This window comes from Bos grunniens, chromosome 19, assembly GCF_055505025.1.
Source record: "Bos grunniens cultivar Pamir isolate PY7600 chromosome 19, Bosgru_T2T1.0, whole genome shotgun sequence".
In the NCBI taxonomy this organism is placed as follows: Eukaryota; Metazoa; Chordata; class Mammalia; order Artiodactyla; family Bovidae; genus Bos; species Bos grunniens.
Genome location: NC_141183.1, coordinates 54,399,068 through 54,413,047, shown reverse-complemented (window position 1 = coordinate 54,413,047; position 13,980 = coordinate 54,399,068). Strand labels below are relative to the sequence as shown.

General features: G+C 40.9%; 1 protein-coding gene across 1 annotated transcript; it reads left to right on the top strand.

The window, feature by feature from the left end:
* Positions 1-12,582: 12,582 nt before the first annotated feature.
* On the top strand, positions 12,583-13,777 carry LOC147352720 (olfactory receptor 4D1-like). The gene has a single exon (XM_086361000.1). The coding sequence runs from the start codon at positions 12,783-12,785 to the stop codon at positions 13,716-13,718; it is 936 nt and encodes a 311-aa protein (XP_086217126.1). The 5' UTR covers positions 12,583-12,782; the 3' UTR covers positions 13,719-13,777.
* The last annotated feature ends 203 nt before the right edge of the window (positions 13,778-13,980 follow it).

Genomic DNA, 13,980 nt, shown 5'->3' with positions numbered 1-13,980 from the left:
ATTTCGGACTCTTGTTGACCATGATGGCTACTCCATTTCTTCTGAGGGATTCCTGCCCGCAGTAGTAGATATAATGGTCATCTGAGTTAAATTCACCCATTCCAGTCCATTTCAGTTCACTGATTCCTAGAATGTCGACATTCACTCTTGCCATCTCTTGTTTGACCACTTCCAATTTGCCTTGATTCATGGACCTGACATTCCAGGTTCCTATGCAATATTGCTCTTTACAGCATCGGACCTTGCTTCTATCACCAGTCACATCCACAGCTGGGTATTCTTTGTGCTTTGGTTCCATCCCTTCATTCTTTCTGGAGTTATTTCTCCACTCATCTCCAGTAGCATATTGGGCACCTACTTGACCTGGGGAGTTCCTCTTTCAGTATCCTATCATTTTGCCTTTTCATACTGTTCATGGGGTTCTCAAGGCAAGAATACTGAGGTGGTTTGCCATTCCCTTCTCCAGTGGACCACATTCTGTCAGATCTCTCCACCATGACCCGCCCGTCTTGGGTTGCCCCATGGGCATGGCTTAGTTTCATTGAGTCAGACAAGGCTGTGGTCCTAGTGTGATTAGATTGACTAGTTTTCTGTGAGTATGGTTTCAGTGTGTCTGCCCTCTAATGCCCTCTTGCAACACCTACCATCTTACTTGGGTTTCTCTTACCTTGAGCGTGGGGTATCTCTTCACAGCTGCTCCTTACCTTGGATGAGGGGTATCTCCTCACCGCCGCCCTTCCTGACCTTCAACGTGGGGTAGCTCCTCTAGGTCCTCCTGGGCCTGCACAGCCACTGCTCCTTGGACGTGGGGCAGCTCCTCCTGGCTGCCACCCCTGGCCTCGGGTTCGGGGCGTGGGGTAGCTCCTGGCGGCCGCCGCCCCTGACTTCGGACACAGGGTAGCTCCTCTCGGCTGTTCCTGCGCCGTCACAGCCTGGCACTCTCGGCCGCTGCCCCTGACCTCGGACGTGGGTTAACTCTTCTTGGCCGTCACCCTTGGGGCATGGGGTCCTCCCGGCTTCTGCCCCTGACCTTGGACGTGGGGTAGCTCCTCTCGCCTGCGCTTAGTGAACCAGTCGCAGCCGCCCGCGCTTAGTGCGCCGGTCGCAGCCACCCGTGGATCACAATAAACTGTGGAAAATTCTGAAAGATATGGGAATACCAGACCACCTGACCTGCCTCTTGAGAAATCTGTATGCAGGTCAGGAAGCAACAGTTAGAACTGGACATGGAACAACAGACTGGTTCCAAATAGGAAAAGGAGTACGTCAAGGCTGTATATTGTCACCCTGCTTATTTAACTTCTATGCCGAGTACATCATGAGAAACACTGGGCTGGAAGAAGCACAAGCTGGAACCAAGATTGCCGGGAGAAATATCAATAACCTCAGATATGCAGATGACACCACCCTTATGGCAGAAAGTGAAGAGGAACTCAAAAGCCTCTTGATGAAAGTGAAAGTGGAGAGTGAAAAAGTTGGCTTAAAGCTCAATATTCAGAAAACAAAGATCATGGCATCCGGTCCCATCACTTCATGGGAAATAGATGGGGAAACAGTGTCAGACTTTATTTTTCTGGGCTCCAAAATCACTGCAGATGGTGACTGCAGCCATGAAATTAAAAGATGCTTACTCCTTGGAAGGAAAGTTATGACCAACCTAGATAGCATGTTCAAAAGCAGAGACATTACTTTGCCAACAAAGGTCTGTCTAGTCAAGGCTATGGTTTTTCCTGTGGTCATGTATGGATGTCAGAGTTGGACTGTGAAGAAGGCTGAGAACCGAAGAATTGATGCTTTTGAACTGTGGTGTTGGAGAAGACTCTTGAGAGTCCCTTGGACTGCAAGGAGATCCAACCAGTCCATTCTGAAGGAGGTCAGCCCTGGGATTTCTTTGGAAGGAATGATGCTAAAGCTGAAACTCCAGTACTTTGGCCATCTCATGCGAAGAGTTGACTCATTGGAAAAGACTCTGATGCTGGGAGGGATTGGGGCAGGAGGAGAAGGGGATGACAGAGGATGAGATGGCTGGATGGCATCACTGACTTGATGGATGTGAGTCTGAGTGAACTCCGGGAGTTGGTGATGGACAGGGAGGCCTGGCGTGCTGCGATTCATGGGGTCGCAGAGTTGGACACGACTGAGCAACTGAACTGAACTGAATTACTTTAAAATATTGTAGTGCTTTTTCCATACACTGACATGAATCAGCTATGGCTATACATGTGTTCCCCATCCTGAACCCCCCTCCCATCTCCCTCTCCATCCCATCCCTCAGGGTCATCCCAGTGCATCAGCCCTAAGCACCCTGCCTCATGCTTCAAACTTTGGCGATCTGTTTCACAGATGATAATAAACATGTTTCAGTTCTCTCAAATCATCCCATTCTCACCTTCTCCCACAGTTCAACAGTCTATTCTTTACATCTGTGTCTCTTTGGCTGTCTCGCATATAGGGTCATCATTACCATCTTTCTAAATTCCATATACATGCAGTAAATATGTTTTGGTTTTTTTCTTTCTGACTTACTTCGCTCTGTATTATAGGCTCCAGTTTCATCCACCTCATTAGAACTGATTCAAATGCATTCTTTTTAATAGCTGAGTAATATTCCATTGTGTATATGTACCACAGTTTTCTTACCCATTTGTCTGCTGATGGACATCTAGGTTGTTTCCATGTCCTGGCTACTGTAAACAGTGCTATGATGAACATTGGGGTACACATGTCTCTTTCAATTCTGGTTTCCTTGGTTGTATGGCAGTTCTATTTCTAGTTTTTTTTTTTTTTTTTAAGGAATATCCACACTGTTCTCCATACTGGCTGTACTAGTTTGCGTTCCCATCAACAGTGTAAGCGGGTTCCCTTTTCTCTGCACCCTCTCCAGCATTTATTGTTTGTAGACTTTTGGATAGCAGCCATGCTGATTGGTGTGAGATATTAGCTCATTGTGGTTTTGATTTATATTTCTCCGATAATGAGTGATGTTGAGCATCTTTCATGTGTTTGTTAGCCCTCTGTATGTCTTCTTTGGAGAAATGTCTGTTTAGTTCTTTGGCCCACTTTTTTATTATGTCGCTTATTTTTCTGGAATTGAGCTGCATACGCTGCTTGTATATTTTTGAGATTAATTCTTTGTCAGTTGCTTCATTTGCTATTATTTTCTCCCATTCTGAAGGCTGTCTTTTCACCTTGCTTATAGTTTCCTTCATTGTGCAAAGGCCTTTAAGTTTAATTAGGTCCCATTTGTTTATTTTTGCTTTTATTTCCATTCCTCTGGGAGGTGGGTCATAGAGAATCCTGCTGTGATTTATGTTAGAGAGTGTTTTGCCTATGTTTTCCTCTAGGAGTTTTATAGTTGCTGGTCTTACATTTAGATCTTTATTCACTTTGAGTTTATTTTTGTGTATGGTGTTAGAAAGTGTTCTAGTTTCATTCTTTTACAAGTGGTTGACCCGATTTTCCAGCACCACTTGTTAAAGAGATCGTCTTTTCTCCATTGTATATTCTTGCCTCCTTTGACAAATATAAGGTAATCATAGGTGTGTGGATTTATCTCTGCGCTTTATACTTTGTTCCATTGATCTGTGTTTCTGTCTTTGTGCCAGTACCATACTGTCTTAATGACTTGCTTTATAGCATAGCCTGAAGTCAGACAGGTTGATTCCTCCAGTTCCATTCTTCTTTCTCAAGATTGCTTTGGCTATTCGAGGTTTTTTGTAATTCCATACAAATTGTGAAATTATTTTTTCTAGTTCTCTGAAAAATACCATTGGTAGCTTGATAGGGATTGCATTGAATCTATAAATTGCTTTGGGTAGTATACTCATTTTCACTATATTGATTCTTCTGATCCATGAACATGGTATATTTCTTTATCTATTTGTGTTCTCTTTGTTTTCTTTCATCAATGTTTTATAGTTTTCTATATATAGGTCTTTTGTTTCTATAAGTAGATATATTCCTAAGTATTTTATTCTTTTCGTTGCAATGGTGAATGGAATTGTTTCCGTAATTTCTCTTTCTGTTCTCTCATTGTTAGTGTATAGGAATGCAAGGGATTTCTGTGTGATTTTTATATACTGCAACTTCACTGTATTCATTGATTACTTCTAGGAATTTTCTGGTGGAGTCTTTAGGGTTTTCTATGTAGAGGATCATGTCATCTGTAAACAGTGAGAGTTTAACTTCTTCTTTACCAATCTGGATTCCTTTTATTTCGTTTTCTGTTCTGATTGCTGTGGTCAAAATTTCCAAAACTATGTTGAATAGTAGTGGTGAAAGTGGGCATCATTGTCTTGTTCCTGACTTTAGGGGAAAAGCTTTCAATTTTTCACCACTGAGGATAATGTTTGCTGTGGGTTTATCATATATGGCTTTCATTTTGTTGAGGTATGTTCCTTCTATTCTTGCTTTCTGGAGGGTTTTTATCATAAATGGATGTTGAATTTTGTCAAAGGCTTTCTCTGCATTTATTGAGATAATCATATGGCTTTTATCTTTCAATTTGTTAATGTGGTGTATTACATTGATTGATTTGCAGATATTGAAGAATCCTTGCACCCCTGGGATAAAGCCCACTTGGTCATGATGTATGATATTTTTAATATGTTGTTGGATTCTGTTTGCTAGAATTTTGTTAAGGACTTTTGCATCTATGTTCATCAGTGATATTGGTCTGTTTTCTTTTTTGTAGTTTTCTTTTTTGTGGCATCTTTGGCTGGTTTTGGTATTAGGGTGATGGTGGCCTCCTAGAATGAGTTTGGAACTTCACCTTCCTCTGGAATTTTCTGGAAGAGTTTGAGTAGGATAGGTGTTAGCTCTCCTCTAAATTTTTGGTAGAATTCAGCTGTGAAGCCGTCTGGTCCTGGGCTTTTGTTTGTTGGAAGATTTCTGATTACAGTTTTGATTTCTGTGCTTGTGATGGGCCTGTTAAGATTTTCTATTTCTTCCTGGTTCAGTTTTGGAAGGTTATACTTTTCTAAGAATTTGTCCATTTCTTCCAAGTTGTCCATTTTATTGGCATATAATTGTTGATAGTAGTCTCTTATGATCCTTTGTATTTCTGTGTTGTCTGTTGTGATCTCTCCATTTTCATTTCTAATTTTATTGATTTGATTTTTCTCCCTTTGTTTCTTGATGAGTCTGGCTAATGGTTTGTCAATTTTATTTATCCTCTCAAAGAACCAGCTTTTGGCTTTGTTGACTTTTGCTATGGTCTCTTTTGTTTCTTTTGCATTTATTTCTACCCTAATTTTTAAGATTTCTTTCCTTCTACTAACCCTGGGGTTCTTCATTTCTTCCTTTTCTAGTTGCTTTAGGTGTAGAGTTAGGTTATTTATTTGACTTTTTTCTTGTTTCTTGAGGTATGCCTGTATTGCTATGAACCTTCCCCTTAGCACTGCTTTTACAGTGTGCCATAGGTTTTGGGTTGTTGTGTTTTCATTTTCATTCATTTCTATGCATATTTTTATTTCTTTTTTGATTTCTTCTGTGATTTGTTGGTTATTCAGCAGCGTGTTTTTCAGCCTGCCTATGTTGGAATTTTTAATAGTTTTTCTCCTGTAATTGAGATCTAATCTTACTGCACTGTGGTCAGAAAAGATGCTTGGAATGATTTCAATTTTTTAAAAATTTACCAAGGCTAGATTTATGGCCCAGGATGTGATCTATCCTGGAGAAGGTTCCATGTGCACTTGAGAAAAAGGTGAAATTCATTGTTTTGGGGTGAAATGTCCTATAGATATCAATTAGGTCTAACTGGCCTATTGTATCATTTAAAGTTTGTGTTTCCTTGTTAATTTTTTGTTTAGTTGATCTATCCATAGGTGTGAGTGGGGTATTAAAGTCTCCCACTATTATTGTGTTATTGTTAATTTCCCCTTTCATACTTGTTAGCATTTGTGTTACATATTGCAGTGCTCCTATGTTGGGTGCATATATATTTATAATTGTTATATCTTCTTCTTGGATTGATCCTTTAATCATTATGTATTGTCCTACTTTGTCTCTTTTCACAGCCCTTGTTTTAAAGTCTGTTTTATCTGATATTAGTATTGCTACTCCTGCTTTCTTTTGATCTCTATTTGCTTGGAATATCTTTTTCCAGCCCTTCACTTTCAGTCTGTATGTGTCCCTTGTTTTGAGGTGGGTCTCTTGTAGACAGCATATATAGGGGTCTTGTTTTTGTATCCATTCAGCCAGTCTTTGTCTTTTTGTTGGGGCATTCAACCCATTTACATTTAAGATAATTATTGATAAATATGACCCCATTGCCATTTACTTTGTTGTTTTGGGCTTGAGTGTATACACCTTTCTGTGTTTCCTGTCTAGAGAAGATCCTTTAGCATTTGTTGGAGAGCTGTTTTCATGGTGCTGAATTCTCTCAGCTTTTGTTTGTCTGTAAAGCTTTTGATTTCTCCTTCATATTTGAATGATATCCTTGCTGGGTACAGTAATCTGGGCTGTAGGTTTTTCTTCAGGGCACACTAAGTATGTCCTGACGTTCCCTTCTGGCCTGAAGAGTTTCTATTGAAAGATCAGCTGTTATCCTTAAGGGAATCCCCTTGTGTGTTATTTGTTGTTTTTCCCTTGCTGCTTTTAATATTTGTTCTTTGTGTTTGATCTTTGTTAATTTGATTAATATGTGTCTTGGGATGTTTTGCCTTGGGTTATTCCTGTTTGGGACTCTCTGGGTTTCTTGGACTTGGGTGGCTACTTCCTTCCCCATTTTAGGGAAGTTTTCAACTATTATCTCCTCAAGTATTTTCTCAAGGCCTTTTTTTTTGTCTTCTTCTCTGGGATTCCTATGATTCAAATGTTGGGGCATTTGACATTGTCCCAGAGGTCTCTGAGGTTGTCTTAGTTTCTTTTAATTCTTTTTTCTTTTTTCTTCACTGCTTCATTTATTTCTACCATTCTATCTTTCACCTCACTTATCCTATCTTCTGCCTCGGTTATTCTACTGTTGTTTCCCTCCAGAATGTTTTTGATCTCAGTTATTGCGTTATTCATTATTGATTGACTCTTTTTTATTTCTTCTAGGTCCTTGTTAAACATTTCTTGCATCTTTTCAATCCTGTCTCCAGTCTATTTATCTGTAACTCCATTTTGTTTTCAAGATTTTGGATCATCTTTACTATCATTATTCTAAATTCTTTTTCAGGTAGACTCCCTATCTCCTCTTCTTTTGTTTGGTTTGGTGGGCTTTTATCATGTTCCTTTACCTGCTGAATATATCTCTGCCTTTTCATCTTGTTTAGGTTGTTGTGTTTGGGGTGGCCTTTCTGTATGCTGGCAGTTTGTGGTTCCTCTTTATTGTGGAGGTTCCTCGCTGTGGGTGGGATTGGATGAGTGGCTTGTCGAGGTTTTCTGGTTTGGGAAGCTTACATCGGTGTTCTGGTGGGTGGAGTTGGATCTCCTTTCTCGGGTTCAATGAAGTGTCCAGTAGTGAGTTTTGAGGTGTCTCTGGGTTTGGTATGACTTTTGGTCACCTGTATTTTAATGCTCAGAGTTATATTCCTGTGTTGTTGGAGAATAATCTTGGTATGTCTTGCTCAGAAATTTGTTGGCTCTTGGGTGGAGCTTGGTTTCATTGTAGGTATGGAAGTTTTTGGATGAGCTCTTGTCGATTAATGTTCTCTGGATTCAGGAGTTTTCTGGAGTTCTCAAATTTTGGATTTAAGCTTCCTGCCTCTGGCTTTCAGTCTTATTCTTACAGTAGCCTCAAGACTTCCCCATCCATACAGCACTGATGATAAAACATCTAGGTTAATGGTGAAAAGCTTCTCCACAGTGAGGGACACCTGGAGAGGTTCACAGAGTTACATGGAGAAGAGAAGAGAAAGGAGGAAGATAGAGGTGACCAGGAGGAGAAAAGGGGGAATCAAAATGAGAGAGACAGATCCAACCAGTAATCAGTTACCTAAGTTCTCCATAGCCAGGAACACACAAGGAGATTCACAGAGTTGGGTAGAGAAGAAAAGAGGGAGAGATGAAAGAGAAGTGATGTGGTGGAGAAAAAGGAGAGTCAAAAGGGGAAGAGAGCAATCAAGACAGCAATCACACTCCTAAGTAAAAATGGGTTCTGAAGATTTGGTTCTTAAAGGTACAAAATTGATAACAAATATGAAAAAGCAAAGATTAAAAATCTAGAGTAGAGGTTAGACTCTCAAAAAATACAGTATTAAAAAAAATCACAAAAGTTATAAATATATATATATGAAATTTAGTTTAAAAATAGTCTTTTTTTGCAAGGTAATAATAGGTTATAAAAATGAAAATTAAAGGAGTAATAAAGAATTTTAGAATTACAAAATGATAACAGTAAAATATATCTAGGAATTTCGCTGGAGCTGTTGAGGGCAGTGTGGGGTCAGTTCAGTTTCAGACAGTTCCTTGTTCCAGCTTATACTTCTTCCAATAGGCCCCTTCCAATGCAGTCACTAACCAGTTTTAATCTGTTGCTCCTGTCACTTCCAGTGCAGTTCCCTCTTTGTTTATATTGGCTCCCTCTGTTTGCAAGTGTCTTCAGTGTCTAATTTCCGCCCTGACACAAGGCAGCAAAGGTGGTCACTTATTTAGGCTCAATTGTTCAGTTGTGCTGTGGGGAGGGAGAAACACTGCAAAGAAATATCACTGATGTGTGTGGGGAGTGCTCACAGTGTCTGGGCCACATTGGGTTTGCCCCCACTCCTGGCACGTGTGCTTTGCCGGTCTACACTGCTCAGGCTCCAGGTTGTTCTGCAGGGGAACTGTCTAAAGTGGGCCCTGGGTTGCGTGCACTTCCCAGGTCTAAGCTGCTCAGGTTCAGGGTCTCAGGTACTCCACAAAGGCACAGATTTGGTTGGAAGTCACGGCTAGGTGCGTAATCTGTGGGTTCCTTTTTTTTTTTTTTTTTCGCTCCCGATTATGTTGCCTTTCGAGATTGCAAAACTCCCCAGAGACCCGCCCGTGAGAGGGTTCCCTGGTGTTTGGAAACTTCTCCTTCACAACTCCCTCCCCAGGATGGGTCTCCATCCCTAAGTCTTTTGTCTCTCTTTTTATCTTTTGTATTTTGCCCTACCTCCTTTCGAAGACAATGGGCTGCCTTTCTTGGTGCCTGGTGTCCTCCGCCAGCATTCAAAAGTTGTTTTGTGGAATTTGCTCAGCGTTCAAATGATCTTTCGATGAACTTGTGGGGGAGAAAGCAGTCTCCCCGTCCTATTCCTCTGTCATCTTCTAGAATACAGCCAATTAATTTAAGTAAGCTATCAAACCAATGGTCTTGATAATGTGAGAAAGAAACTGTCCATCATACTGACAAGAGCAGTGAAACTCAGTCATTCTCAAACTGTGGCCCCAGATAAGTAGCATTAGCATTACCTGAAAAGTTGTTAGAAATGCTAATTCTCTGTAGATCTCAGCCATCCAAGACCTACTGAATCTTAGGTTTAGCGTCCCCTTCAGGTGATTCAGGTGCATGCTTGTAGTCTCTGAAATGGGTCCTTCCAAAAATCCTGGAAACTTCCAGAGAATCTGATTTTTCTAATCTTGATCTCCTAATCTTACACGTCATGAATCTCTATAATTTTCAGTGTCCTTTGTTGACTTTTCTCTTGTTTAGGTTGTGTGTGTATGTATTTGATGCTTGTTTTGTTTTGTTTTGTTTTTGTCCTCAAGGTAAGCCTCTTAAATAGTGATTTTGAGAGACTTAAAGACTTTTTTTAACAACTCCCATTGTTCCCTCACCCTAGTGGGAATTGTTTCAACTCTGCTTCCTGAGCTCAGTCCAATAATTTCTCCCTGAGAATATGCACTCTTCCCCAGGGTCATGACTCATGCGTGTCAGTGATGCCAGAGATGAGGAAGCTGTGAGGCTGTATGGAGATGGTTGCCCAGAAAGTATAAGACATGAACTCTCTTCTCCCATCCAGGACTGAGGAAAGGTGAGAGCCTGAGGGTTTTCACACCCTCAGATAGGTCAATGATAGTTAGGTTCTTAGAGACACTTGTTGGAGGGTGGGGAGAATAAACAAGTGACCTAAATTTGACGGTACTAAGTGTAATGTTGGAGAAGAGCTTTGGGAAGAAATCTGAGGGTGGGTATATGCTGTTAAAACAGCTGCTTCAGGTTGCATGTAAAACCCAGTACTTTTAGCAACCAAATATAGATCTGGCCTTATGAGACAGGGAACAGAAGATAAGTAAAATCACTTTTAAAATCTCCACATAATTAATTACCTACTTAATACATTAATTTGACAATATTCACTGAGCATAAGGTGTATCAGAGTTGCTGTTCCAAGTTCTGGGGTTACCAAGATATTGAAATTATGATGTGGTTGGTTGAGGGAAGAAGTTTAAAAAAATGAATGATAATAAACCTGTAACAGAGGTTTGTTTTCGATGTTTGTATGTGTATGTTTGTGTGTGTGTCTGTTATTCACTCAGCTGTGTCTGAATCTTTATGATCTCATGGATTGTAGCCTGCCAAGGTCCTCTGTCCATGAAATTCTCCAGGCACAAATACTGGAGTGGGTTGCCATTCCCTTCTCCAGGGGATCTTCCTGACCCAGGGATGAAACTGCGGTTTCCCTCATTGCAGGCAAATTCTTTATCATCTGAGCCACAAGGGAAGCCCCATTTTTTATGTTTAAGAATATTGAAAAATGAAGAATTTGTTCTGCATGGGAGAAATAATGAGAAGAGTGATGAAAAAGGTGATGTTCATATTGACTTTTTCTATGGTTGAGAAGATGATGAAGAGAATTGCAGGAAACAAAAATGGAAATAAATACACAGCATCTTTAAGACTATTTTCCATTAAAGAGCTAGTGGTTCACCAGAGGTGGAGGTACTAATTAGAAAGGCAGATGGAACTTACATTTAGAGCCCTGTGTGACATGCTGAATTGTGTGCACATGTATATGTTTCTACCCTGACTTGATCCACAAAGTATTGTATGTGTCTCCTAAGGGGCTCTGGTGGAATCACTACAAGAATCGATGTGAGAGGGGAACATGATCAGAGACCTTCTGAAAGGTCTCATGGACAGCTGTATAGAAGGTGTACTGGAATGAAAGATGAAAGGGAAAATTAAAAAGGGAGTGATCCCTGAGAGGTAATGGATTTCAGGAAGTCAGGTGAGAGTGGGTGGAGATTGAGAGGAAGCCAAAGGAGTAGGGAGGGCACTTAGCCCTCACCTTTTGCCTCTGTCTCTCACCCTCAGAGTCCTTCTTCATTTTTGTTTCCACTCCCTCCCCTGCCACACCACCTTTCCATGTCTTCTTCCTTCACCATTCTATTCCCACAGCTTCCTTCCTTATGATAAATTTTCTCCTTTGAATTCTTCATTTATTTCACTTTCTTTTACTTCAACATTTTTTTTTCTTCTACCCTTGGATCAATACCACCTTCTGAAATTGCTTTCATTTCAGAAGAGTTGTAAGTCCCCTTCAAACAATGTATTTATCTATTTCTTAACTAATGAAATACTTAACCCTTTGCCATTTTCCCACATATAATCTGAGGAGCCTCATTCAGTAAGGGTCACCTACCCTGGAGGTTGGAAAGAAATGGAATGTCCCAGATGTGCAGCTGTACCCAGAGACTCCCTCACATGTCCTGAACCCCAATAACTTTTAACACACCTATCAGTTAACCCCAGTTAACACCATCTAAATTGGAATATTTAGGACATTCTCTGCTTTGAGGATTAGCCCCATAAACAGCAAAAATTCCTTAACCAGTTCAGCTAAAACTGGATCTCTCTCTCCCAGGTGGTGCACTGGTAAAGAATCTGCCTGCCAGTGCAGGAGTCACAAGAGACCCCTCGGTTGGGAAGATCCCATCCCATGGACTAGAAAATGGCAACCTACTCTAGTTTTCTTGTATGGAAAATCCCATGGACAGAGGAGCCTGCGGGGGCTACAGTCCATGGGGTTACAAAGAGCTGGATATGACTGAAGTGACATAGCACACACACACACACACACACACACGCACTTTTTAATTACCAACCATAAGCAAAGATGGGTACTGAAGGGGACAAATAAATTGGGAAATCAAGGCCTATGTGTCTAGCACATTATGATTAAATTCAGAAGGGAAAACATAGGCACATAAGAACTTCATGAACATTCTGTTGCTTTCACTGTTGCATGAAAAATGATTGATACAATATTCATGCTTTCTAATAACTCTAATTGAAAAATAACCTTTAAGTTGTATAAAACATAATAGGTTTTTTAAAATAAATTAATATTTAAAAAGGAAAAATGATTGGTGTAAAAATGTAGTAGACACTGGAGTAGAGTAGAAGACTACACAGAGGAGAGTGATTAATATTTACTATTCCAAATACTATCCTGGGAAGTTTATGTGTCATTTTATTTAATCCCTTAGCCAATTTTTATAAAGCAAACATATTTCTTTCAGATGTGGAAACTGAGACTCACATTAAATAACTTACTCAAGGCCAGATCTCAAAGAAATAGAAGTTCTCAAATTTGATTCCGTTTGGTTTGACTCTAAGTATCTTCCAGCTAGATTACACTGAATCTTGGAAAGGCAGGTGGAATGTGTCTGGGTGGCTTTAAGATATCTCACGTATGTTTTTTCCAGCACCAACTAGTAAACTTTCCAGAGACAAGGTCATTCAGTCAGCACTTGGTATTGTGCTCTGTACATAAGAATGTCCATTATTGACTTGGACAACTGACTTGAGCCCTGGAGCACGAAGAGGGCAAGCAACAACTTCATGCCTATCTCTGGTGTGTTTTCTTTAGGAGTATGGAGAAGACATCATGGATTCAGGGAACCTCACGTGGGTATCAGAATTTGTCTTCCTAGGGTTCTCACAGTATCAGGAACTCCAGCTTTTCTTATTTCTGGTGTTCCTGCTTGTCTACACCACCACTGTCGTGGGGAACCTCCTCATCATGGTGACAGTGACCTCTGATTCCAGGCTCCACACACCCATGTATTTCCTGCTGAGAAACCTGGCTGTCATAGATGTCTGCTTCTCCTCAGTCACTGCCCCAAAGATGCTGGTGGACATCCTCGCTGAGAAGAAGACCATCTCCTACCAGGGCTGCATGGCCCAGATCTTCTTCTTCCACTTTCTGGGAGGTGGGACTCTCCTCTTCCTCTCAGTGATGGCCTATGACCGTTACATAGCCATCTCCCGGCCCCTTCACTATGTCACCATCATGAACACTCAAGTGTGTATGGGGCTGGTGGTGGCTGCCTGGGTAGGAGGCTTTGTTCACTCCGTTGTCCAGCTGATTCTGATGCTCCCATTGCCTTTCTGTGGACCCAACATCCTAGATAACTTCTACTGTGATGTTCCACAAGTTCTGAGGCTTGCCTGCACAGATACCTCCCTCCTGGAGTTCCTTATGATCTCCAACAGTGGGATGCTGGTCCTCATCTGGTTCCTCCTCCTTCTGATCTCTTACACAGTCATTCTGGTGATGTTGAGGTCCCACTCTGGGAAGGCAAGGAGGAAGGCAGCTTCCACCTGCACCATCCACATCATTGTCGTGTCTATGGTCTTCATTCCTTGTATCTATATTTATGCCCGGCCCTTCACCTCTTTCCCCATGGACAAAGCTGTGTCCATCAGTCAAACAGTTATCACCCCCATGCTGAACCCAATGATCTACACCTTGAGGAACCAGGAGATGCAGGCAGCAGTGAAGAGATTAGGCAAGCACCTAGTGATTTCCAGGAGGGAGTGAACTTAAAATAGGTTGATTTTAAATGACAAATCTTCTCACTGAACCTTTGTTTTCCATGTGAGAAGTGTAAAATATGGAGTGTGACAATTGAAATTAAAGTAATATTTCTACGGACATTTTCCTGTGTCAGCTATTTTGTTAGTTACTTTCAGACTTATCTCTTATTCTTACAAAACTGACAGAAGGTATGGTAGTATTATACAGTTTTACAAATGAGAAAACTCAGAGAAAAAAGACTTGCTCAGTGATGAACAGCAAATGA